This window comes from Lycium ferocissimum, chromosome 10, assembly GCF_029784015.1.
Source record: "Lycium ferocissimum isolate CSIRO_LF1 chromosome 10, AGI_CSIRO_Lferr_CH_V1, whole genome shotgun sequence".
In the NCBI taxonomy this organism is placed as follows: domain Eukaryota; kingdom Viridiplantae; phylum Streptophyta; class Magnoliopsida; order Solanales; family Solanaceae; genus Lycium; species Lycium ferocissimum.
The window spans coordinates 6,906,996-6,931,504 of NC_081351.1; the positions used below are offsets into that span (position 1 = coordinate 6,906,996).

Sequence of the window (24,509 nt, forward strand, 5' to 3'; positions counted from 1 at the left end):
AATTTCCGTCAAAACAGGGGTATATTTGAATACTTTAAGGATGAGAAGGGTATTTTTAATCCAAAATAAGTTTGGAGGATATTTTTAGCCCTTTTTCTAAAGTAGAGGGGGATTATTTTTGACTCTTTCCCCAACAAATAAAGCATCTATTTAGGGGGTTGCTTTGGCCCATTTTTCTGAAAGTGGGAGCCAAATTTCCACTTGGCAAAGTATGAGAGGAATCCCACACAAATATTGTCTGCCACCTAATAATTGTGCTTCTTACACCATAAAATTTTTCTGTTAGGGCGGCATATTTCGCTATATCATTGGTACGGTGACTATCGGGTCATGCCCCATATTCATTACGGGCATCAGCAACTTGACCCGATTAGTTACTCACTTTCTAACAAGGTCCGAAAAAAAAAGAAGACTATCAATGCACCTTCACTGGAGGTTCGTATAACAGTGATATTAGTATATACTTGAAATGAACACTAAATAAAGCCCTAGCTGATATGAAGTTGAAGTAAAACACTAGTTGTTGTTCAATGGAGAGTAGAGAAAGCAGTGAGAGTCCGGAAATGCCGAAGAAGGGCAAATCAAAAACCCCTCGAAAACCCAAAGATAGCGTTCTCAAACAGAGTTTGTTCTCTCTCTCCTTCTCTCTATATATATGCGTGTGTGTGTGTGTATTTGTATTTATTATGGCATTGTGATGTTCAGCTAACTTGCACCTCAACTAGTCTATTGGTACAAGTACTAGAGTTTAGGTTAGCTTGCCCACTAAAGTCAGAGCAGATGGACGCTTAGTAGGCGTTTGGCGATTGATTTTAAATATTTGAAATTTATGGAGTTGGAGTTGTGTTTGGTTATACTTCTTGCAAAGAATATTTGGAATAATGTTCATGTTTGAGTGGCTGTCTGGCCATGAATATTTTTTTACTTTTTTCCCGGTGTTGAAATACACCAAAAAGTTGTTTTCACTATTTTCATTCTAAATCACTTACAAAAATCTTAAAAACGACTACAATTTGTATTCATAGCCAAACACAACTCCGATTTCCAAATTCTATTTTTCACTTTGAAAACAAAAAGTACTTTTTTCAAATTTCACAATTTTCATGGCCAAACGGGCCCTGAATGTTAATAAATACAAGGCTCCAAAAGTGAAAAGTGAGTTGGAAACATGTTATAAGATGTTTTCCAAATTTGAAATACAACTTCAAGTTGGATTTAGAATTTTCAAGGCCGAAACTTGATTTCCAAAAAAAGTGAAAAATTATTTCGGAGAAAGATGGATAACTTTTATGGCCAAACGGTTCTTAGTATCAGACGAAGTGTTTAGCTGGGATTGGATTATTCCAACATGAGATTTGTCTCTTTTTATCTATATGATGCATAGGCTGAATTCATAGAGTTTACGGCTGAACAAAATTGTTAAGCACAATTCTTTTAGTCATATGTTGGGTCTGGGCAAAACTGCTGAACTTAACAGTTTGTAGGCCTTTTTTTGGTTTAATTTTTGGTTTCGTGTTTTAAATTTGTGTAGAGTCTCCAGCTGAGTTCTTTGCAGATAACAAGAACATTGCTGGTTTTGACAATGTGAGTTTCTTATATGCTTAGTATGTCTCTATAATTTTAACTTTTTCTGATGTTATAATCTCAAATTGTTTTCTGCAATCTTGATTAGTTTGATGATTAAGGATGTCAATGAAATAATGTTGTCTTGTTGGCATTTTAAGAGTGTATTATCTCTTACTGAAATTGTCATTAAAAGGTGCAGGGTTAGCTGCAACAGGAGGTATGTGCTGCACTGAGTCATGGTGCATGTCATGTATGCAAATGGAAACTTTGCCAAGTCTAAGTGCTCAAGAGTTTCGTTATTACTTGTAAAAACATTAAGTCAACCTTTGCTTACCGTGTCTGTTAATCATATTAAGTGAATTCAGGTTTTACTTGCAGAAAAAGCTGCTTTCCTCAATGTGACAACTTAGATCAACTCTGAACTAAGAGAAATAATAGAGATGTTCCAGGAGAACTAGCTTGATAGAGAAACAAAATAAAAAAATGCAGACCCAAAAGGATTAGTAGAAAAGAAAAGTGAATGGAAACGAAGGGTAAATGCAAAAAAGAGAAACAAAGTTGCATGGTCTTCATAGAATTATAAATTGAAATTTTATTTTAAGAAAATATTGCTCTTTGTTATTTTTTATTATAAAGCAAAGTTAAGTTAATATTGCTCTTGGTTAACAGCCGTTACGTTGGAAAGCAGAATCTAGTACCTCAAAATTAAGTAAAAATTTAGGTACCTTTACTAAAGAAAAGGTTCAAAAACTAACCTCCATAGGCCCTGTGGTTAGCATACAATCAGACTGTTGATAACTCATCAATTAATTTTTATACCACCTTGTGAAGAGATGTTCCTATATTCATAATGACAGTCGAGCAGGTGGAGGTTTTTAAGGTTGCACATAGTTGCCATTAGCCAACCGAAATTTTTTTTAGAAAAAATGACCACATTCAAGATATGTTGAAGGCGTTAAATGAAATAGGCTCTTCCTTTTCTAATAGCTTAAGGTTTTCATGAGGTGGGACTTACTTCAACAATAATACACCAAATGTGCTGTAAATCAAGTTATTCTTTCTTCAATTTTTTCAGCCTGGGAAATGTCTTTACACTACTGTGAGAGAACTAGTTGAGAATGCACTTGATTCTTCTGAAGCCATCTCTGAACTTCCAGTTGTACAGATAACCATGTAAGTAATTATTTTTGTCTATTTTACTAACTACTTCAATGAGCTAGCAGAGATTCATTATGGGGAACCTCTCTTCAAAGCTTTGATTTTTGTTTTGCACTTTTGCTCCTGTAGTGAAGAGATTGGCAGAAGTAAGTTTAATTCCATGATTGGTCTGGCTGACCATGAACGAAGAGATGAAGCCCTATATGATGATTTTGAGACAGCAAAGGCTCGTGAGGTGTGTAAGCAGTGATTTACTTTCACTTAGATGGCATTGTGATTTACATCTTATGCTGACTGTTTGACATTTAGCAGATTAAATATTTTTTTTCTAACTATTGTGCTCTAGAAAAGACTTGCCAAGGAAGCTCGGCATCTAGAGATTCAAGCAAAGAATGCAGCTCTTGGGAAGAAAGTAAAAGACTCTGCAGCTACAAAGGCAGCTAAGGGTAGGGAGGCATCGTATTATAGGGTGACATGCAAGGTATGATCTCTTTCTATTTGTTCTTCTATATGCTGACTCTGTTCTCAGTATGCAAGACAACAAAAGTACATTGTTGAATTAAATCAATTGGGCAAGTTAGTGGGAGATTATTCTTGCCTGAAAGACTTTACTCACTCGACTTTGCTTCTAATTTAGGATAATGGAAGAGGAATGCCACATGATGATATCCCGAATATGTTTGGACGAGGTTTGATGTGATTTCCACTTCCAGTTATTTTACCAGTGGAAACTTTTGCATGTTCCTGCTTCTTGTTTTGTTCCAACTTCTTTTGTTTTCTCTTGACCTTCTATTGGGAGAAGCAAAGGTGTTTTAGACTGGCTTCTCTACTTTAGTTATTAGGATACATTTTGCTAATATTGTCATAGATCCAAGTGGAAAGCTTTGACTTTTGTAACTCTGTATTACTGCACATGATCCTTTTTCTAAGAAAGTGTGCTACTGCAGTTCTGTCTGGAACAAAGTATGGATTGAAACAGACACGTGGGAAATTTGGTCTTGGTGCAAAGATGGTATGTTTAGCAATTGGTCTTGACCTGATCATCTGACATTCTTTCACAATTGCCTTCTATATTCTTGTAATTTAGTAAAGCATTTACAAAACATTATGTTATTGTTGATCTTCAATTTCTTCTGATTCTACATTTTAGTGCCTTAGATGTTAGTGGTATACGCCTTGTTTCTGTTCTCTGTTTTAGGAGGTAAATGTGAGGGTGGGTGGATTATTTCTCTGAGATAAGAGAATATTTTCTTACTATAGAGTGCTCCTCCCAGTGAATTTAGCCTGCAATTCTTCTTTCCATTTTAATTGTGCTCATCCATGTAACATAATTTAAGGTTTCATCTTTTTTTTCTTTCTCATTTTTACAGGCATTGATTTGGTCCAAGATGAGTACAGGACTTCCCATTGAAATTACATCTTCCATGAAGAGCCAAAATTATACCACATTCTGTAGGCTGGATATTGATATTCACAAGTATGAGATGACCTAGAAATAGAAAGCTAAAATGCCTGGTAACACAGGATTATGTTTTTTTTCTTTTCCAAGGTATATCACTGCATTACGGCTTACTTTTCAGGAATATTCCTCACATTCATGTACATGAAAAACGGGAAAACAAAGAACGGTGGCATGGTGCTGAAATCCAGATTGTTATTGAAGGGAACTGGACAACATACCGAGTATGTAGTTCTCGAATAGTTGTGACAGATGTTCTCTCAAGTTTCACCTCATTCATGTGTTGAAAGCAACTTAATCAAATAATTCACCTTTTATATATCTGAAAACTGATCTTTTCTTTCTGTGTTTACAGTCCAAAATATTGCATTATATGCGACAAATGGCTGTCATCACACCCTATGCCCAATTTCTTTTCCAATTCTTATCAGAATCTCCTGAGTACTCTCTCTCTCTCTCCCCCCTTCCCCCTCTCCCTTCTTTTTTCCCCTTTGTTTGATTTAATTTGTTTGTGCAAGATACAAGCACATCCACTATTTTGAGTTCGTAAAATATGTGATTTGCTGCATTTCTTCTGATTCACTATAGTTTGAATTAATTGTAGGAAAAATGTGATAATAAGGTTCGCCAGAAGAACAGACATAATGCCTCCAGTTCCTCTTGAGACCAAGTACCATCCATCCGCTGTGGATATACTTCTTATCAAACGGCTTATAACGGAAACATCAAAACAGACTCTTTTGCAGTTCCTTCAGCATGAATTTGTAAACATTGGGAAGTCTCATGCAGATCGTTTAATTGGTGAGAACTCGAAACCGATTGCATTCATCTATGTGAGATCCCTTCATAAAATAAAATTAGTTGGCATTTAAGGGTGTCTGGCTAAGATTGCATACGTGCTCTATGGATTATTGACCATGGAAAACAGTTTATCTATTCTCTGCATTCTATTCAGTAACTATTAGATAACAGTTTGTTGTAGTGGTTACCACTCACCAACTTAATGGAGTTGGAAAAGATATAAATTTGTCCTTACTGTCACACCCCAATTTAGGGGTGCATTTGTGACTGACATCCAACGCCTTAAACTAATATCAAGCAAACCACGATGACGTTCTGCACATTCATGTACAATGGCAATACAATATTCCATAAATCGTTTGATAATTATTCAATTAAATAGACGAAGTTTTTGAAGTATCAAAACAGTGTGGGGAATCAAGTAGATAATACACATATCACTAGCATGTCTTAAGCACGTAGCTAGACCTTCCAAAATACATGTCATAGCAGTGCTATCAAAAGAGAAAAGCGCACAAAAGCTCTAAGGTCCTTTCACCTCTGAGCCTTTAAGCGCAAATAAAGCTAAAAAGGGCCCAAATGGAGAAAAATTATCAATTGTTGCAAGAAAAAGTATGTCTTAGAGCCTTGATGACGACACTGAAGCGCCCATAAAGTGATGCGAAGCACTCAACATGTTTTGTGCCTCGCTTCAGGGGTTAAGCGCTCCTTTGACAACACTGCATAGAACCAGTGTTATCAAAAGTGAAGAGCGCAAAAAAGCTCTGAGGTCCGTTGGAGCTTTAAGCGCAAAGCGCAAATGAATCGTGGGCTTTAATGAAAAAAGGCGCAAATGGAGAAAAATACAAATATATATGTTTAGTACAACAACATACCAATGTAATCCCACAAGTGGGGTCTGGACAAATATATGTGTTTAGTCCAAGACTAATAAGCATGAATAACAAATATATGAGCAAAGAAATTTTTTTTTTTTTTTTTTAAAGATAAAGTTAAATATCAATTGTTTAGTGTCACTTCTTTAGGAAAAGGTCATTCGCAAGGAAAATTTTTTCTTGGAGCCTTGATAACGACACTAAAGCCCACATTAAACGAGGCGAAGCGCTCAACATGTTTTGGGTCTCGCTTCAAGGCTTAAGCCCGCTTAAGCGCACCTTTGACAACATTGGATAGAACCTCTGGAGTCGTACATAAGAATGATGGCGTGATACCTATGTATAATTTAGTGATGCTAGAGCACCCGTTAAACCCGACGTAAACTAGGTATAGTTGTATAAAAAATATATGAAATTTGGGTATAAACATTAAAAAGGCACCCTTGGAAACCAACAAGACAGCTGGGTGCTCTGGTTTCAGGTGGAACTTTAAAGGTTTGGACGGTTAGGACGTCCTGTGTTCGAACCTCTGCTTAGCATTTCAATTTTAGTAACGATAATATTAATTCCAGTTATCTTTTAGTGTTGCATTGGCACCCACGGCCTTTAAATCCTAGGTCCGCCACTGCCTGGCTCGTCCAAAAATAATTGTGTCTATGACCTTGCGCCCTGTTAAGAGGAGTAGGGCTCTCCAACAAAAGCAATGGAAGGGATGGCAACAACCCAGCACATCTCGGCTTTTTGCCACCATCGTGTTCAATAGTCAAACCAAAAAGTCCTCTCAAGTTGACTACAATTCCATAAATTGTACCCCATAAGTATTATAATCATTTTTCTCGAAATGCTAAATGATTTTTTGAAAAATGCTCTCAGGCACATAGTTCTAGTTAAGCCCTAATCCCACTTTCTCCATCTTTCTCTCTCCTCCATCCCCAGCTCCGACCGATCCAGCCCCTTTTCCGACATGACCCAACTTTTTTTCCGACCATCTCTCTCAAATCTCCTCCAAACCCTACCCAACATATCTCTTTCTCTGTCTTCCACAAAGAACACCTTTCCTGAACTTTACCCCTTCAGACAACAAAATACTTACACTCCGAAACAACCCAGAAAATTCCGACCTCAACCCAAAAAATTTCAACCACTTTCGATCTTCTCCGGCGACTCTTGTTTCCCAGAGAGACTCCGACGACTTCGTCCTAAAGGCTTGGGATCTTCTTTTCTTTTTTGGTGAACTTCTTTCATCTGAGCAGTCTCTTTCCTTCCTTTTTTTTTTTCCTTTCTTCTTCTTTCTCTGATTTACATGGAAAATAGAATTTATTTCAGACTAGGGGGGAAGTCATATGACCTTACTGAGACCAAATCTTCTTCTGAAATTTGGTATGCATGGGTAGAGAGTGCTAGACTCTGCATGAGAAGGACTGAGTAGAGAGGCGCTTATGTGGCTGTGCAGAAGGCTTAAAGAAGCATCTGATATTAAAGGGAAAACCTTTAAATCCTGGAATTGCAGAGATCTGTCTACCTATATTTATTGCTCCTTAAAGTACAATAAATATGGTAGATTTGTGTCGGTTGTTACAGTTAATGGTGATGCAAAATCTGTGATCATCCTTCTAGAAAATGCGTAGGCTCACTTCAAAAATCGACATCTTCATTAATAAAAAATCTAAGGTACAGGATAAGAACACAAGTGAAGGGAAAGCTATTGCTATGGGGCTAAGGGGAGGGGAGAGTTAGAAGGATGCAATACAGAAGAGTAGGTGGTCTCCAATTGAACACCACACATCGGCAATCTAGAATCCAGTGGTGAACAAAGTTCTTGAAGACAAAGATCCTCTGAGCAGAAGTCTGGTCGGCAGATTCCCAAACTGTGACGATACCCACCCGAAACGACGTCAGACGTTGGGCCCAACAAACATGAAGAGGGATTCATAATCTTCAGGTCTTTGATGCGAACGGGATCTAATTTTTGTTTGAGTTCCAGTCAAGAAGGGATGCAGAACACATATTAATGGGTGATTGGAAGAGGAAGAATCATCACTTGCAGCTGGATTGGTGGTCACCAACGAGTGGAGCTATTCCAGAGCATGTGCAATTTGATTGGTTCTGGGTTCGCATTCTAGGGCTCCCACTACAGCTTTGATCCGACAATGTGATGAAAGAAATAGGCGAGCAATGTGGTGGGTGGATCGGGACAGAGGAGGAAACTTAACTGAAAAACCATCTAAGGTGGGCTCGTTTGCGGGTAAAGGGGCCGATGGAAAAAATACCATCGCATGTTGAAGTCAATGACGGTGACTTTGTTTTCTTATTGTCGGTCTGCTGTGAAGCTCCGGCGAGATTCAAAAAGTTCGAGGAAGGTGAGCACCTAAATCGAGGTGTCAGTACGTTGACAGAAAAGGAACAGGCTACTCCTCGAGACATGGAGCTGGCGATAGAGTCTGCTGAGTGTTCTGGACAAAGAAGCAAAGAGTTAAACCCTCTGAATATTGCTCCTTTTGGTGTTACAAACCCAATGGACAAAGGTGATCACATGCTCATTAACGAGGGTCACGTGGCCACTCTTATTCGAAATTTGGTCCCATATATGATTGAAAAGGGGTTGGGCTTTTTTAACTGCAAGATATGCAATGGGCCTGGTGCAGCCCATATTCCAACCAAACTAAAAGAAAGGGATCCCACTGCCAAACCTTTTATTGATCAAATTTTTGAAGGCAAGGACAACATGCAAGCCGCTCCAAGCCAGTCTCTTCCTTGGGAGGAGCTGGAAGCACTTATGAGGGCGACCAAGTCTCTTCAAGTAGTGGAACAGATAGGTATTGGGGGGAGCGAGGGTTTTGATTCCAATGATTCGGGTTTGCAAGTGGCCTGTCTAGCGGATACAATATCTGGCGACAATTATGAAGGCAATATCAGAGGAGGAGTTCACCATGGCGAGAACTCTAATGGGCAGATGTCATTTGATGACAATCCTCTTCCTCTCCAAATTAATGATTCCTTAATGGAGCAAGCAATTGAAGATAGAGCCTCACTATGGGTCCAGTGTAATGTACTCAGTCTCAATCAAGTGTTTGGCGCGGCTTGTTAGGGCTGTGACAAAGTGGCTTTTGAGTTTTTCCTAAAAAATGACCAAAAAAGGAGACTGTTGAGGCAGAAGAAAACGAAGAGATCAAAGAGGACAACAACAATAACAAAAACACAATTCCAAAGGAGCTTAGAAACCTGGAGTTTCATGTGAAGTTCAAAGATGGGGAACCAAGAAACAAGGGGAGGATAACACCTCGCATTATGCAATGAAGGTTAAAATTCTCTCTTGTAATGTGAGGGGGGTGAATAGGGAGAGCAAAAGGAGTCAAATTAGGAGTTTAATTCAACAGTGGGGGGCTGATGTTTATGTCTTAGTAGAGATCAAACTGGTGGGTTGAGGCACAAGTGATCAAGCAATTATGGCATAATAGATGGCTAGGGGAGATACACTTAGATGTTGTAGGAAGAATTGGTGGGATAGTGGTGATGTGGGACAAAAGATTTTGGAAAGGGGAGTTGGTGGAGGCTGGTAAACAAGTGATTACATGTAATTTGAGGGTATTAACCAGGACCTCACCTGGTTTTTAAGTGCAGTCTATGCATCTTGTGATATTATTATCAGAAGAGAGCTTTGGTTGGAGTTGACTTTTATAAGGAGTTTATTTGATGTGCCATGTGTGGTTTGTGGTGATTTCAATGTCACAAGATATCCCAATGAGAGGTCAGAATGTCAAAGAATTACAGGAGCCATGACTAAATTCACTGACTGGATAAATGAGATAGTGCTCTTTGATCCTCCTTTATTTGGAGGATCCTTCACTTGGAGAAGGGGTGATAATCATATGACAGCTTCCAGGATATATAGATTCTTGTATTCTCATAAGTGGGAGGAACTCTTTACACAGATCAAGCAAGATCTTCTGCCTAGACTATACTCATATCATAATCCTATAATGCTATCTTGTGGAGATTTAAGTCTGAAGAAATGTTGCTTCAAATTTGAACAATGGTGGATGGGAGTGGAAGGATTCAGAGACAAGGTCAAGGAATGGTGGATTTCTATTAGTGTAACTGGAACAGGTTCATTTATTCTGGCCACAAAATTGAAGATGTTGAAAGATAAACTGAAGGTATGGGGTTTGGAGAACAGGAACAATTGGAAACAGAAAAAGGAGGATGTCTTGCACCAGTTATCAAGTCTAGAAGAGGTCCAGAAGCAGAGAATCCTAACTGAAGATGAACTTCTCCAAAAATCCACTTATCCATGGAATTTGAGGAAATATCCAGAAATGAGGAAATAGCTTGGAGATAGAGATCCAGAGTGCAATGGCTCAAGCAGGGGGACAAGAACACCAAATACTTCCATAGAATTGCCACAGCACATAAGAGGCTCAATTCTATTGATACTCCAGTAGTGGATGGGACTTCTATATCAGATCCAGAAGACATAAAAAGGGCAATCATCAGTTTCTACCTGAATTTATACAAAGAAACTGAACATTGGAGGCCTGAGTTTAAACTCCCCGGGCCTGAAGGCATTAATATGGAGGAAAACGAGTGATTACAAAGGCAATTTGATGAAACTGAAGTGTTGGATTGCATCAAACTTTGTGCTAGTGATAAGGCTCCAGGCCCAGATGGCTTCCGAATGAGCTTTTATCAAATTTTTTGGGATCTGCTAAAAGATGATATTATGAATGCTATCAGACACTTTCATGCTCATCAGGTCTTTGAAAAAAGCCTCAATTCTACTTATGTGGCTGGCACTTATTCCAAAGAAAACAGGGGCTATTGAACTAAGAGACTTTAGACCTATGAGTCTCATAGGTGGAGTCTATAAAGTTATTGCTAAACTTCTAGCAGAGAGGTTGAAGAGGGTGGTAAGCAAGCTAGTCAATAAGCATCAAATGGCATTCATAAAAGGAAGACAAATTATGGATGCAGCACTCATAGCTAGTGAATGTGTGGACTCCAGACTCAGAGGTGAACATTCAGGGATCATGTGTAAGCTAGATATAGAGAAAGCTTGTGACCATATCAATTGGGATTTCCTTGTCAATATTCTCAAACAAATGGGTTTTGGTGAGAGGTGGTTGAAGTGGATTGGTTTTTGCATTAAAACTGTCAGGTTCGCAATTTTGGTTAATGGAGAACCTGCTGGTTTTTTCCCCTCAGAAAGAGAACTCAGACAGGGAGATCCTCTTTCTCCTTTTCTCTTCATATTAGCTAATGAAGGCTTCAACAGTATGACGAGGGTGGCTATTCAAAATAGTTGGTTAAAAGGTTTCAGGATAGGCAACCAAGCAGGTGAGGAGATGCAGATTTGTCACTTGCTTTATGCAGATGACACTGGGCAGAACATCTTAGCTTTATCAGATTGGTTTTGGTGGTTTTCGAGGGTGTTTCTGGTTTAGCTGTTTGTTGGAGGAAGAGCAGTATTTTCCCTGTTAAAGAAGTCCCACAAATACCAAGTCTGGCTAACATTCTGGGATGTAAAATTGAGAATTTTCCGACAACTTATCTGGGCCATGCCTCTTGGCAATAAACAGAAGGAGCTGGAAATTTGGGATGGGATTGTAGAAAAAACTGAGAAGAAACTTGCTAACTGGAAAGCACAATATCTATCTCTTGGAGGAAGGGTCAGTCTAATTAACTCAGTTTTGGATTCATTGCCAACTTATGTCATGTCTTTATTTCGCATTCCTTCTAAGGTGGAAGAAAGACTGGATAAATTGAGGAGAGATTTTCTATGGTCGGGCAACAAGGAGAACAAAGGTATGCATTTGGTGAAATGGGAAACTGCCCAACTAAGCAGACATTCTGGTGGACTTGGCATTAGAAATTTGGGGTTACAGAATGAATGCTTGTTGACAAAGTGGCTTTGGATGTTTGTTTATGAGGATCATGCACTTTGGAAGGAAGTAATTATCAACAAATATGGGCAGTGCATTCATTGTTGTTCTAACATAGTGTCTAGCACCTATGGTGTCTCAGTATGGAGGACAACTAGAAATCTATGGACTAATCTGGCTGGAAGTGTTCTCTATAGGGTGGGGAATGGTACCAAGATCCTTTTTTGGAAAGAGAACTGGATTGTACATGAGCCTCAGATGAACTCATTTCCAGATTTGTTTTCTTTTTGCAGCAATTCAGAAGCATCAGTGGCTGACACTTGGTCCCCAAGGTTGGAATCTTACATTCAAAAGAAACTTGAATGACTGGGAAGTGGGTAGAGTTGCTGAGTTACTACAACGGCTAAGTGGATTTAAAGGCATTTCTACAGAACCAGACACAATAAGATGGAAGTATGATAGCAATGGAAAGTTCTCTGTGGGCAGGCTATATAGAAAGGAAGTGTGGAACAACCAGGGGGTATATCAGGTCCATGGAAACAGATTTGGAAGTATAAAGTCCTAACTAAAGTAAAGTGTTTCACTTGCTTGGTGGCTAGAAGAGCAGGCCTTACTCATGAAAAATTAAAAAGAAGAGGATTTGAGATTGCTTCTAGATGTTTCCTTTGCAAGGAGACTGAGGAAACCAACAGCCACCTGTTTCTCCATTGAAAAGTTACAACACAGCTATGGTCACTATTCCTTAGCATGTCTCAAACTAAGTGGATAATGCCAGAACACACTGCAGACCTACTCAATTGCTGGATAAGGAGAGGAAGAAGCAAAAGCCAAAAGAAATGGTGGAAGATAATACCACCTTGCATATGGTGGTCAATTTGGAGAGAAAGAAACAACAGATGTTTTGAGAATACTTCTAGTTCAACCCAGAAAATCAAAGAGAATTGTGTCAATATTTTTTTTCTTTTGGTGTAAAGAGCAAGGTTTAGCAGAAGCTGAACAGTTAGTAGATTTTTTAGGTTCTCTTTAGTTATTTTAGTTTTCTCTTGTTGTTTTGGGCCGATATTTTTGGAGGTCTCCAGCATATCCTTAATGTTGAGAAATATAACATTTACCATTCTGAAAAAAAAAAGTATTATTAACTCCTTCCGATAAGGTTAGGGCCATACTTGGGGATACATAAAACCTGCACAAATAGCAGAGGCATAGTTTGGATAATGCCTAGGAAGATAACTGAAGTCCTTTTTGGTTGGGAGGAGGCCCGAGCAGGAGTTTTAGATAAGAATAGATGGAGGATTGTCCCAACTTGTATATGGTAGACAATCTACAACAACAACAACAACAACCCAGTGAAATCCCACAACGTGGGGATGGTAGACAATCTAGAAAGAGAGAAATTCTAGATGTTTTGAAGACACTAGCAATTCAATACAGAAGATCACATTGAATTGCATTATACTTTTTTGTTAATGGTGTAAACAAATCTATATATAGAAGACACTGAGTCAATCATAGATATCCTAGGATTCTGCTAGGTTTTGATCAGCTGTTCTTCCTTTTTGCCTGTAAATATGTTTTCTGCACAACCTATGTGCTGTTCTGGTTAATATATACAGATGTTACCTTATAAAAAAAAAAGAAGCACAAATAGCAATATAGTGTAATATTTCAACGATGCATTTATAAAAAGCAATAAACATTTCAAATCATTTCATGAACATTTATAAGGTTTTTAAAGCCTATGACAATTACAACAACATAAACATACCCAGTGTAATCCCACAAGTAGGGTCTGAGGAGGGTGATGTGTACTCAAACCTTACCCCTACCTTGTGAAGGTAGAGAGGTTTTCACCGATAGACCAAGTAAGGCAAAATGTTGGCATTTGACAATTAAAATAATAATAGTACTTTATGCGGGAGTTCCAAATTTTTTTCTTTTTGAAAAAACTTTTTGTTTTTGAAGATGGTAAACAGTATTATATATAAAGGATGCTTACACAAGCTGTGTAGTCACCCAAACCAAAAAAAGATTACAATAGGAACATCTAAAAAGCTTCCTATATGTAATCTAGGACATCAAAAATAGATTCTATATTTTCTAGACACAGTGTTTTAAGAGGCAGTAGTTGAGCAGGACTAAGACAGAGTACTTAGAGTGCAAGTTCAGTGATGTGAGTTAGGGAGGGGACGGGGACGGGGACGTGCAGCTAGATACTCAGGTCATCCCAAAGAAAGAAAGTTTCAAGTACCTGGGGTCGATCATCCAAGGGAATGGCGAGATTGACGATGATGTCACACATCGTATTGGAGCGGGATGGATGAAATGGAATCTCACATCGGGGGTGTTGTGCGATAAAAAGGTGCCGCCTATACTAAAGCCGCCTACAACAGCGGAAAGTTCCCAAGCGCTGTGGTTAGACCGACTATGTTGTATGGGGACGAATGCGTCGGCCAATTAAGAAAGCTCGTATAAGATGAACGGTAGCGGAGACGTGGATGCCGAGACGGACGTGCGAGCATGCGTGACAGATAGGATTCGGAAGGGCGACCCCACGCGTGGGCGTGGTCCCCGTGGTGGATAAGATGCAGAAGGGAGGTTCGAGATGGTTCGGCCATGTGGGGCGGAGATGCGTTGATGCGCCGAGGAGGTGCGAGAGGGCCGGGCGTGGCGGGCCCGAAGAAAGGGAGGGGTAGGCCAAAGAGGCACGGGGAGAGGTGATTCGGCAGATATGGCGCTACTTTAGCTTACCGAGGACATGACCGGGGACGGGGAGGTGCGGAGGTCGAGTATCGTGGCAGAGAGGCTAGTGGGGGCCGCAAGGATTTCTTTCCCGTATTAGGAGTATTATTATCCTGCTTTTATGTGTTGGGTCTTGTCTATCCATGCTGTTTTATCATGACTTCTTTGCTCTTGTTATTTCTCATTTTCGCATTGCTTTGATTTGCTGGTCTGTATTTGACTCTTTTCCCTTGTTTTCCCTTGTTTTCTTTTGAGCCGAGGGTCTTTCGGAAACAGCCTCCCTACCTTCCAAGGTGGGGGTAAGGTCTAACGTACACTTTACCCTCCCCAGACCCCACATTGTGGAATTCAACTGGGTATGTTGTTGTGTTGTTTGTTGTAGTGTTTTAAGAGGCAGGAGCGCGAGGTGAGGCGAGACGTTTTATGCAGTACGGGGCGAGGTGTAAGTCCCGAGACACAAGGCATAAGTCCCATGGATCTATGGGGGGCGTATGTCTCATGGATCGTCAGTTTTTATAATTTTATTACTAAAAATAAGTAAAAGTAAAATTTTCATTAAAATTCTGCAAATAAATTCAAATAAATCACCAATAATATAAAAAATTATTACAATTATTATTTGAGAAAGGTAACAACACAAAAAATGATAGTAGCCTAGATAATCTTTAAAATGAAATCTTCATCCACTTCATCATCAATCTCCACATTTATTAGTCCTTCCCACCCTTAACTAATAGCTACGATAATTTTAAAATAATAAAAAATCAAATTTAACGCCCAGGGGGCGTACGCTTTTATGCTGGGGGCTTATGCTTTTGTGCCCGGGACTTACGCCCCAAATTTTAGGGCTCACTCCTTATGGATCTATGCCTTTCATTTGCGCCCCGGAGCATTTTGGATACGCTCGCCCTGAAAACGCCTTTGAAAACACTCTTCTAGACATTCTTGTTTACACCAAAAATAGTAAAGGACTAAACAATTCATCTTTTTCTTCTGTAGAGAGCTTCCTTTGTCTTCAAAGCATCTTTGATTTCTTCCCTTCCATAATATCCACCAAATACATCCTGGGACGACCATTCATCTCTCTTTCTGACCAGATAATCTTCCTTCCCTATTTCAATTAACTAGAACATCAGTGAAGCCTAGTGGTATCACCTATTTAATGCCTTTCAGGTTGATGAAGATTTTACAGAGTTGGTCTGCCCATTAACATTGTAAAATGAGTTGATTGATTGTCTCTGCTTGCACTCCACATAAGTGGTATCTGGAACATCACTGGAATCCCCTTCTGGCTAAGTTGTCCTGGGTAAGGTGACTGCTTATTTTTGGCAGCAACCAAACAAAACATGCCTCTTTGTAGGGGATCTTCACTTCCCATATCAGCTTCCATGGCCAGCATTCCGCCAAACCGTTGGACCTGTTGAGCTCTCTACAGGCTGACTTGACTGTGAATACTTCATGTCTATCCTTTTGCCACACCATGCAGTCTTCATTAGTAGATAGTCCTTTGAATTGTTCTCGGATATTAAAAATTCTGTGATTCTGCCAATTTCTCAGTCATTAAGGAGTCTTCTAAATCTGAAATTCCATCCATGTTCTGACCACAGTTCTTCCACAGTTGCTTGTTGATGCTGGCGAAGGTTGTAAATATCAGGGAAGTCTGCTTCGTAGCAGTGTTGTCAAAGGCGCGCTTAAGCCCTGAAGCGAGGCTCAAAACATGTTGAGCGCTTCGCTTCGCTTTATGTGCGCTTTAGTGTCAACATCAAGGCTCTAAGACATACTTTTCCTTGCCATTGAGCCTCTCTTGAAGAGGTGACACTAGATGATTGATATTTCACTTTATCTTAATGTCTTTACAATTTCTTTGTCCATATATTTGTTATTCATGCTTACTATTATTAGTCTTGCACTAAACATACATATATTTGTAATTTTGCACCATTGCGCTTTTTTTCACTAAAGCCCACACTTTATTTGCGCTTTGCGCTTAAAGCCCCAGCTAACCTTAGAGCTTTTTTGCGCTTTTCGCTTTTGATAACACTGCTTCGTAGGACTAGGTCCTAGCCAACAGTCTTCCCAAAAGGAAATTTTCTGTCCATTTTCAACTTTGAAATTGGATGTGCTATGAGTTATTGGCCAAAAATTTCCGATAAAAATTTCCAGACACCATAAGGGCCTGTCCACAGGTTTAGTAGTCCACTTGTTACCCTCCCCATATTTATCTCTGATTACTTCCTTCCGTAGGTTAAAAATCTTTTTAGATATCTATATACTCCTTCCTTCAAGCTTGACTGGACCTATATTTAAAATTTTAAGTTGATTTGTACAAAATATTTGAAGTTGTGGAAAATATCATAAAATGGTTGCAAAGATAGATTGAAAAGAAAGTAACCGATCAAAGTTAAATTGAATGGTTAAATGAAGCTGAATTCAAGAAATCTGAACATCATATAGTATTATTATATGTATCAAGTATTCTGGTATATTTGAAATTGTCTCACACACATTTTGATGAATGTAGGTGTTATATTGCTTCTAGTATCTTTTGTAGACAACATTATAGTGTGTTGCCTTCCTCTTTGAGGCAAGAGATGTAGCCTATTTATCCTGGTGTTGTTAAGTTAAAATTTCGAATTTAATTCATACAGTGCACTAAGCCTTCTTAAACACAATGAACTAAAAATTCTTGTTTTTCTTGCTTTATCGGATATCATTCATTATGTTCAACCAAAAAAGTTATAAATCCTCTTTCATATCTAAATATTGATAACCCAAATGTAATACTCTTCCATTTTAATATATGACATTCTTTCTGTTTTGTACGTCCTAAAATGTTTAACACGATTTTTTTAATAAGGGTAAGCCGGGGGCTAAGTGTGAATACCCTATCTGATAGCTTACTTCTGATCTCTCTGCTCTTTGGGTATCACTATTTATTATGTCAAGATTGGATTCTGACATTACTTATACTTCTAGAACTTTCAAGAATTCAATTTGTTTTAGTATTCCAATTTTAAATTTGATATGATGTCATCTTTATTGCACTAACTTTCCAATCATTACTTATTTTACCTTGTATAAAAAATAAAAAAAAAGAAGCTTTCGGATCATTATTGTTTTTGCTATCACTAATATGATGCAAAGTCAAATTATTTTTTAAATTTCATGTCCAGTTAAACATAATCGTATAAAATAAAACTGATGGAGGACCAAATTTCTCCATAGTTCTCATTGTTGAAGACTTATTTTGAATTATTTGAGCAGCAAGTTGTAGTTGAATAATGTTAAAACATGTGATCACGTCATCTAAAAGGTTAAGTTGATAGAGAAAGCATACTTGATATCATGCCTTCAACACACCCCTTCACGGGCGGACATCATTATTTTCATGGGCAAGCACATGGAGTTATTTTTGATAATTGATGGCGGCGAGACTCGAATAGAAGACTTTAGCCCACTCTGTTATCATCTTGAAATGTGTGATACCTCATCTATTAGCTTACGCTAATAAAGAGAACACTTTTATTTACTTAGTATTGTGTCTTCAACAAATAGTGAAGTAGAGAGGAACTTAAATGAATGGCTGGTAGCAGATAAGAATGTAGACCACATAACAAAGTAAGAAAAAACCTTGACGAGGTCAAATGTAGTCTTATTTTGAGTATTAAGTTCCTTGGAAGCCACTATACTTGTGTCGGACACAAGTGAAATTTGAAACATAAGTTGGGATTTCACAAGGGAATGTTAGTTGCATGAATATTACGTTTTGGTTGATTTTGGCTCTGGAAATTCTTCTGACAAGTGTGGTCAGGCATGTAAAATATGTAATATGTTGAGAACTATGCTCCTACTGTTAGGTTGATTGGCATTTTAATATTTCAAGTCTGATTCTGGAAATGTAATAAGAATTCATGTGATATACTGAGCACAGCCTTGCTAGAGTTGCATTCCGGATGGGTTTTTGTGGTTTGTTCTCTGTTGAAAAGCTTATACTTATTGTCATCACATCTATCATTAATACACCAATTTTTCGTAATGGATATTGGAATTCCCCGTGTCAGCCACATCATAATGAGCATTTGTATCCTTTGTACTTATGTATATATATCTGTAGCTTACTACATATTCACTTACATAACTAAAAGGTTGCCTTCAGTCTGTGTACATTATAACTAAAGTGGAATATTTTCACATTCTAGGGGAGATGGGTCCAGATTTTAGCCCAAAAATGTCAGTTAAATCTCTAACACCACAGCAAATAGTTCGCATCCATCAGTTGTTTCGTCAAGCCAAATTTGATGATCCCAGTGGTGACGTAAGTTCCTCTTTGTGAAGTTCTTGCCTCTTTTCCAATTTCCTTTGGCAACACCAAGCTATAAATGTTTTGGTGATTCCCAGTTTCTCGTGCATATGATTTCTAAGCCACATTGCAGATTTTAAGTCCTGCTGGAGAATACAATCTACGTCTTGGCATTATAAAGGAGTTGCACCCAGATATGGTTGCGACCTATTCTGGAAGGTTGTATCTTATATGAAGTTCTTCATCTACTTTGTTTTATGAATCCTTTGATTGGATAATACAAATGATAGAACTGTTAAAAGCTACTATGTCTTCTGTCCAGTGCTCAAGTATTCGAAGGTCATCCATTCATCGTGGAAGCTGGAGTTAGTGTTGGTGGGAAGGATGTTAAACAAGTAAGAAATCTCCCTTATGGTAAAGTATATACAACATAGACAATGTGGTACGTTTAGTGCTGAAACTGATTGCGTCTATGTAATACATTTTATCTCCAATGTTAGAAGCAAAGGACCCAATAGAATGCATCTGTATCCGCACTTGATAAATAGTTACAGATGATTTGATTTAGGGCTGCTTATCTGTCCGGTTGAGCCGGTATTTGTATATGTCAGTTGGGCGAATTGGTTTGGGCGAATTGGTTATCGGTTTGTAGATACACTCTCTGATATAACATATCTGTTGGTTCAGTTTTGTGAGCAGTTCGGGTCGGGTCATGAATCTCTGCTGCAAAATATTCTCCATTGTCTTTGCCTTACTCCTCTGTAGCACTTCTTCTGCAGGGTATCTTCCACTTTCTGGACGATGTACTCTGTGTTTTACTCCATTTTCTTGACAGGAGGTATTGCAATAGTCAAAGTAGGTTTACTTTCATTGAACCTTTTCGATTTGGAGATATTGAGCTTGTAAAAGGTGCAATATGGGGGTTTGCTTTGAATTCTTGAAGTAGCTAGAGAAGTCATGCTTCAAACTTTTGAGCTGTGTTTCTGTAAATGAAGTGGGATCAAAAGAGAAAGTCAGTTTTGATATTAGAAGCAAAAGATTCCAAAGTACTGGCCGCAAATTGCCAGTTGTGGTGTCGCCGACAAGCCAAAGAGAGACAGCAAAGGGAGAGACGAGATAATTGAGAGATGCGCGCTGAAGTGAAATGGTGAATGGCTCAACCTGCTTCCCAAGTCCTTATCTTTATATCGGTGTGGTTCGGTTTAAAAATAGGCATACTTGACCACTGAATCCATTATCGATAAGTATATAAAATTGCTCATTATCCTGAAATGTTTTTCCGAATACTGAGACTATTCAATCGGTACAACAGAGAACAGCCCTAAATTGATTTTATTGAAAAAACCTGATCAAATGATTGGGGAAGCACTTAATGATGGTCAAACTCTTTTTCTTCAGTTTTGAGCTTGCCATTACGATATGGTGAGGCTCTTGAGGGAATCACCTGGTGATAAGGATATATTTCCTAGGAGCTATAAGAAGTATTTTGGGCAGATCCTCTGGTCTTCTCATATTTGTGTAATAAATAGATGTTGAACTTCTGTTTGTTGGATGATTAGTGTTTTCTTTCTTTTGTTAATAACCAATCTGTGGAAAGGAAAGGTAAGAAAAGAGAAGCAAATGTTAGTGTTAGAAATTTCCAACTCTTTTGTCTTCTGAATTTCTTGTTCTCATATTGTTGCACTAACTATACCTGACCAAATTTTAGGGGCTGAATGTTTTCCGATTTGCTAATCGGATTCCACTTCTTTTTGAGCAAGGTGCTGATGTCGTTACCAGGACTGCTATGAAGAGAATCAAGTAAGGCATATAAAGTCTATGAAGTTGCTCATTATTTTTCATTCATAAAGAAACTAGGAAACTCTGCTAGTTCTCTTATAGAAGATGTTTTCTCCTTTAAAGTTTTTCTGGGTAAGTATTATTGAAGATTTTTCTCCTCATTTAAAAATTTTCTGCATAAGTATTATAGAAGATGCTATCTTTTGTGGACTCCAGTTTTTGCGACACTGGAAAGGGGAAAAAATATGTTATCTTTTGTGGACTCCAGTTTTTGCCACACTGGAAAGGGGAAAAAATATTTTTTCCTTTGGAGGCTCCTTTTCCGTCTCATAATCTTTTGCTTTCCTCTTTTTGTTGGGTTTTCCCTTTTTGGGCGAGGGTGGGAAAATTGTTGCAAATTCAACAGCAGACAGTGTAATAAGATGTCACTTTCAGCTGGAACAGTTACAAAATCAACCAAACACAAGACAAGATTGGTGTCTTTGTGAGCATTGTTAGCACCAAAATCCCCTTCAAAGGGACTGGCAAGGAGTATATTGGAGATGACATAAGTGAGATAGCTTCTGCTGTCAAGGTAACTTCTATTGTCTGCAGTCAATAAATCATTGAACAGTTTTTCGTTAGGCTAATAGAAGAAATGTTCCAGACAGCCATTCAGCAATGCTGCAATCAACTCAAATCAAAAATTGTAAAAAGGATTCATGCTCGTGAGCAGCAGGAAAGGAAGCGGAATTTGAGCAAGTAAGCCGGATCATTTAAGGCTCATAATAATAATTTGAGTTTCTTCAGTCAAATTCAATACCATTTTTCTGCTGGATGCAGGTATATTCCTAGTGCTACCGCTGCTATATACGATCTCCTAAAACAGACAAATGCGCATGGATCAAAAAAGAGACGCTACACGGATGATAATGCAGACCTACTAGAACAAGTTTCAGTTAATTCAGTAACAAAAAATACATTCAAAGAAAAGCTTGCTCAGCATGTTGAAAAGGTATGCATCCTTGTATAAATATTATTCTAAAGCAGAGAAGTTTATCTATGGCATTTTTTTTTGATAGGATATATATATGACATTATAGTCAAATACTTCTACCACAACTTGCTGGATGTTCTTTTTACCTCTTTTGAATTTGACAAAGAAAGTGGTTCCATTAACCTGCTTGTAAAACTGGAAATTGAGATGGTTTCCTAACCTGCTAATATTGCTATATTTCGTCAAGAAGGATCTGGATCAAAAAACTACTATGTGGTTTCATTGTTTTATGTTGCAGGTGGACTACGAAATGGGTTTGGAATATGCCACGCAGACCGGAGTGAATGAAGAACCTCGGGAAGACATATACATAGAGTCACTGGATGAAGATAAGAACTTCATCGACTTCAAGAGCCCCATGTTTGTCTTCAGACTCTATAACTAGTTATTCGCTAGCTGGCTTGTCGTAGGAATGTGTCATTTCTAATTTCATTTTTTGTTTTGTATTTTATCAATTGAATTGTATAAATTCTAGAGGTGAAGAGGACAACACAGCGGAAATGTATTATGATAGGAAGAGAAAGTGCAACTTATTGCAACCATGTTTACTGATCATCATACAATGTAAATTCAAGGTCAAAAGATTTATTTTCCTATTTCGTGAGGATGTTAGTGACAACCTTCTTGTTCTAACTCGCTAAGTCGCACACATAGCTGATGTTTATTAAGTGTTTAAAATTTACCCTGATCTTCAAAATTGAGACCGCCGAGTCTGAAGTTTGCACTGCAAAAACTAATTTTAGACCTTAGGTTCAAATTTCAAATCTTCGGGTGGATGTTAGCTCTGGCAGAGTCGTCTACCTTCGGACCTGAATGCCTTCTGGTTTGAAGTAAAGCTTTGGTAGTCCAAAACTTCAGACTCCGATAGTCTGGAGGAGGATGAGGAGCATTGAAACTTATCAAATATGGTTATATTTTAAGTAGTAATTTTTTTTTTTTAGATTTGTTTTCGGAGGAGCTTTTGAAGTTTATCAAATGTGGTTTAACTTTATATACAAATAACAACAACATACCAATTGTAATCTCACAAGGAGGGCTGGGGAGGATAGAGTGGTTGCAGACCTAATCCCTCTCGTAGGAGGTAGAGAGGTTATTTTTGATAGACATGTTTTAATTTTATATAGTTTTTTAATAGTAGATTTGTTTTAAATGGTGCCTTTCAAACCAACTACTTGGTGCCATTTCTGTTGTTCGATGTACTCGTCTTTGAGTGTTGTTTATAAATATGTTGGCAATGACATGGCCCTCCAAAATTTATGTGTCACGTTAGCATTTGTGTTCACATGTTGAACTTTAGACAAGTTGAAGTACCTACTTGTGCACACCTAAAGTTGGAGGGCATACTTGCCATCTGAGGCTAAGTTTAAGGGTCTGTTCATGTATTATGCAAAAAGAATTTCATCAAACAACTATCTAGATTGCTCATATTAAGAGGTCATGTCTCCTCGGTGAAGAGTAACAAGTGCTTAAAACGAGAAATACAGTTATATTCTTGTGTAAATTGCACAATAATGAAAAACAATTGATTTATGGTGGTGTTGATGGTGGTGGATAGTGGTAGAGCCAACCTTCTCGTTATTTTATACATATATCTATTTTTTTATATTTTGACACCCCTTAATAAAATTTTTGATTTTATTACCGGTGGTGGAGAAAGAGGTGCTAGTGGTGGAGAAGAAATAAGTAAGGGTAAAAGATGGATTATGGTGGTGAGGTACAGTGGCGGAGCCACCATGGCCAAGGGTGGTCACCTGCACACCCTTGGCTGGAAAATGGCACTAGTATATGGATTAGATATTATAGTTAACTGGATATAAATTAAATTTTGAACATCCTTAGAATAATTGAGATACATATCTTAGAGGTAAAGGGTGCTCAATTTTACCTAAAAGTCACGGTTTAAAGCTTGTGTCAAACGCTATTCATCTTCTTTTTTAAAAGAAAACATACAAACAATGTCTGAAGCTACTTGGTTGATTTGTATTTGCACTTATTTTCTTCCATGTTCCGACTAAACTTATTTGTATTTGAGTTATGATTTGCATTGGTTTATTCCTATGTTGGTTTGGAGTTATGTTGGACTCATTTGTTGAAGCTCTTTTAGTCTTTCTTCTTTCCTTCCTATTTCCTAGAAAAGAAGAAGATGTATTGTTAAAAAGAAGACAACGAGATCTAATAGCAAGTTAGCTACCACTTATTTTGTTCTCTTTTCTTTTTTAATTGCTTCTGTGAACATTTTAATTATCCAACTTTGTTCTCTTTCTTTCTTTTTTTTCAAAGAAAAATTAATTAGTCGTTATCTCTCGCTTTGTAACATTCTCAAAAATTCCCCTTGTTATTCTCCACTTATGGGATTACGTACACTGGGTATGTTGTTATTTGTTGTTGCTGTCTTTTAATCACTGTAAGAGTTTTCTACCAATGAAATTTATCAAGAATAACTTGTAAAATCAAATGGACCATAAATTTTTAGGCAGGTGTGCAGTGATGAAGTTTAAAAAAATTTCGTTGTACTCATTCATCGAAAAAAAATTATATCTCGTCAACATTTGAACAACCTTACCAAAATTTCTGGCTCCGCCGCTAATGAGGTAACATCCACAGTAATGTCTACCTCATTAAACTATCAGTGTCATGTGAGATTGACTGTCCAACTTGAACATGCCTAACAGATGATGAGTATATTTGAATCATATGAACAATATAACGAAGAGGAAAATTAATCATTTTCTAATAGCAAAAGAGTAATTTGACCATTTTCCTTAAAAGTAATTAGGCTTATGTAACACTTCGTACCTTTAAACTAGGCTATGATTCATGATTTGGGACTTAGAATATCAGACAGAAAGTGTTGGAACTAAATTCTTGTTATATCCCGTATTTTGTACACTGCGACAATCCGAGCTAACTGCGATAA

General features: G+C 38.0%; 1 protein-coding gene across 4 annotated transcripts; it reads left to right on the plus strand.

Annotated features, from left to right (window-relative positions):
• The first annotated feature begins 259 nt into the window (after positions 1-259).
• On the plus strand, positions 260-22,211 carry LOC132035565 (DNA topoisomerase 6 subunit B). Of its 4 annotated transcripts, XM_059425863.1 has the most exons (19): positions 272-624; positions 1,532-1,584; positions 2,642-2,739; positions 2,854-2,959; positions 3,071-3,205; positions 3,362-3,413; positions 3,672-3,736; positions 4,095-4,201; positions 4,305-4,407; positions 4,539-4,624; positions 4,788-4,984; positions 18,677-18,792; positions 18,911-18,996; positions 19,100-19,172; positions 20,486-20,577; positions 20,992-21,130; positions 21,203-21,297; positions 21,379-21,550; positions 21,831-22,211. In XM_059425863.1, exons 1-19 carry the CDS (start codon positions 531-533, stop codon positions 21,975-21,977), a joined length of 2,016 nt encoding a protein of 671 aa, XP_059281846.1. In that variant the 5' UTR covers positions 272-530; the 3' UTR covers positions 21,978-22,211. The 4 variants fall into 4 exon arrangements, with proteins under 4 accessions (XP_059281849.1, XP_059281846.1, XP_059281848.1 ...); XM_059425866.1 differs by lacking the exon at positions 21,831-22,211 and having other exon boundaries at positions 260-624; positions 21,207-21,297; positions 21,379-21,517; XM_059425865.1 differs by lacking the exon at positions 1,532-1,584 and having other exon boundaries at positions 3,076-3,205.
• The last annotated feature ends 2,298 nt before the right edge of the window (positions 22,212-24,509 follow it).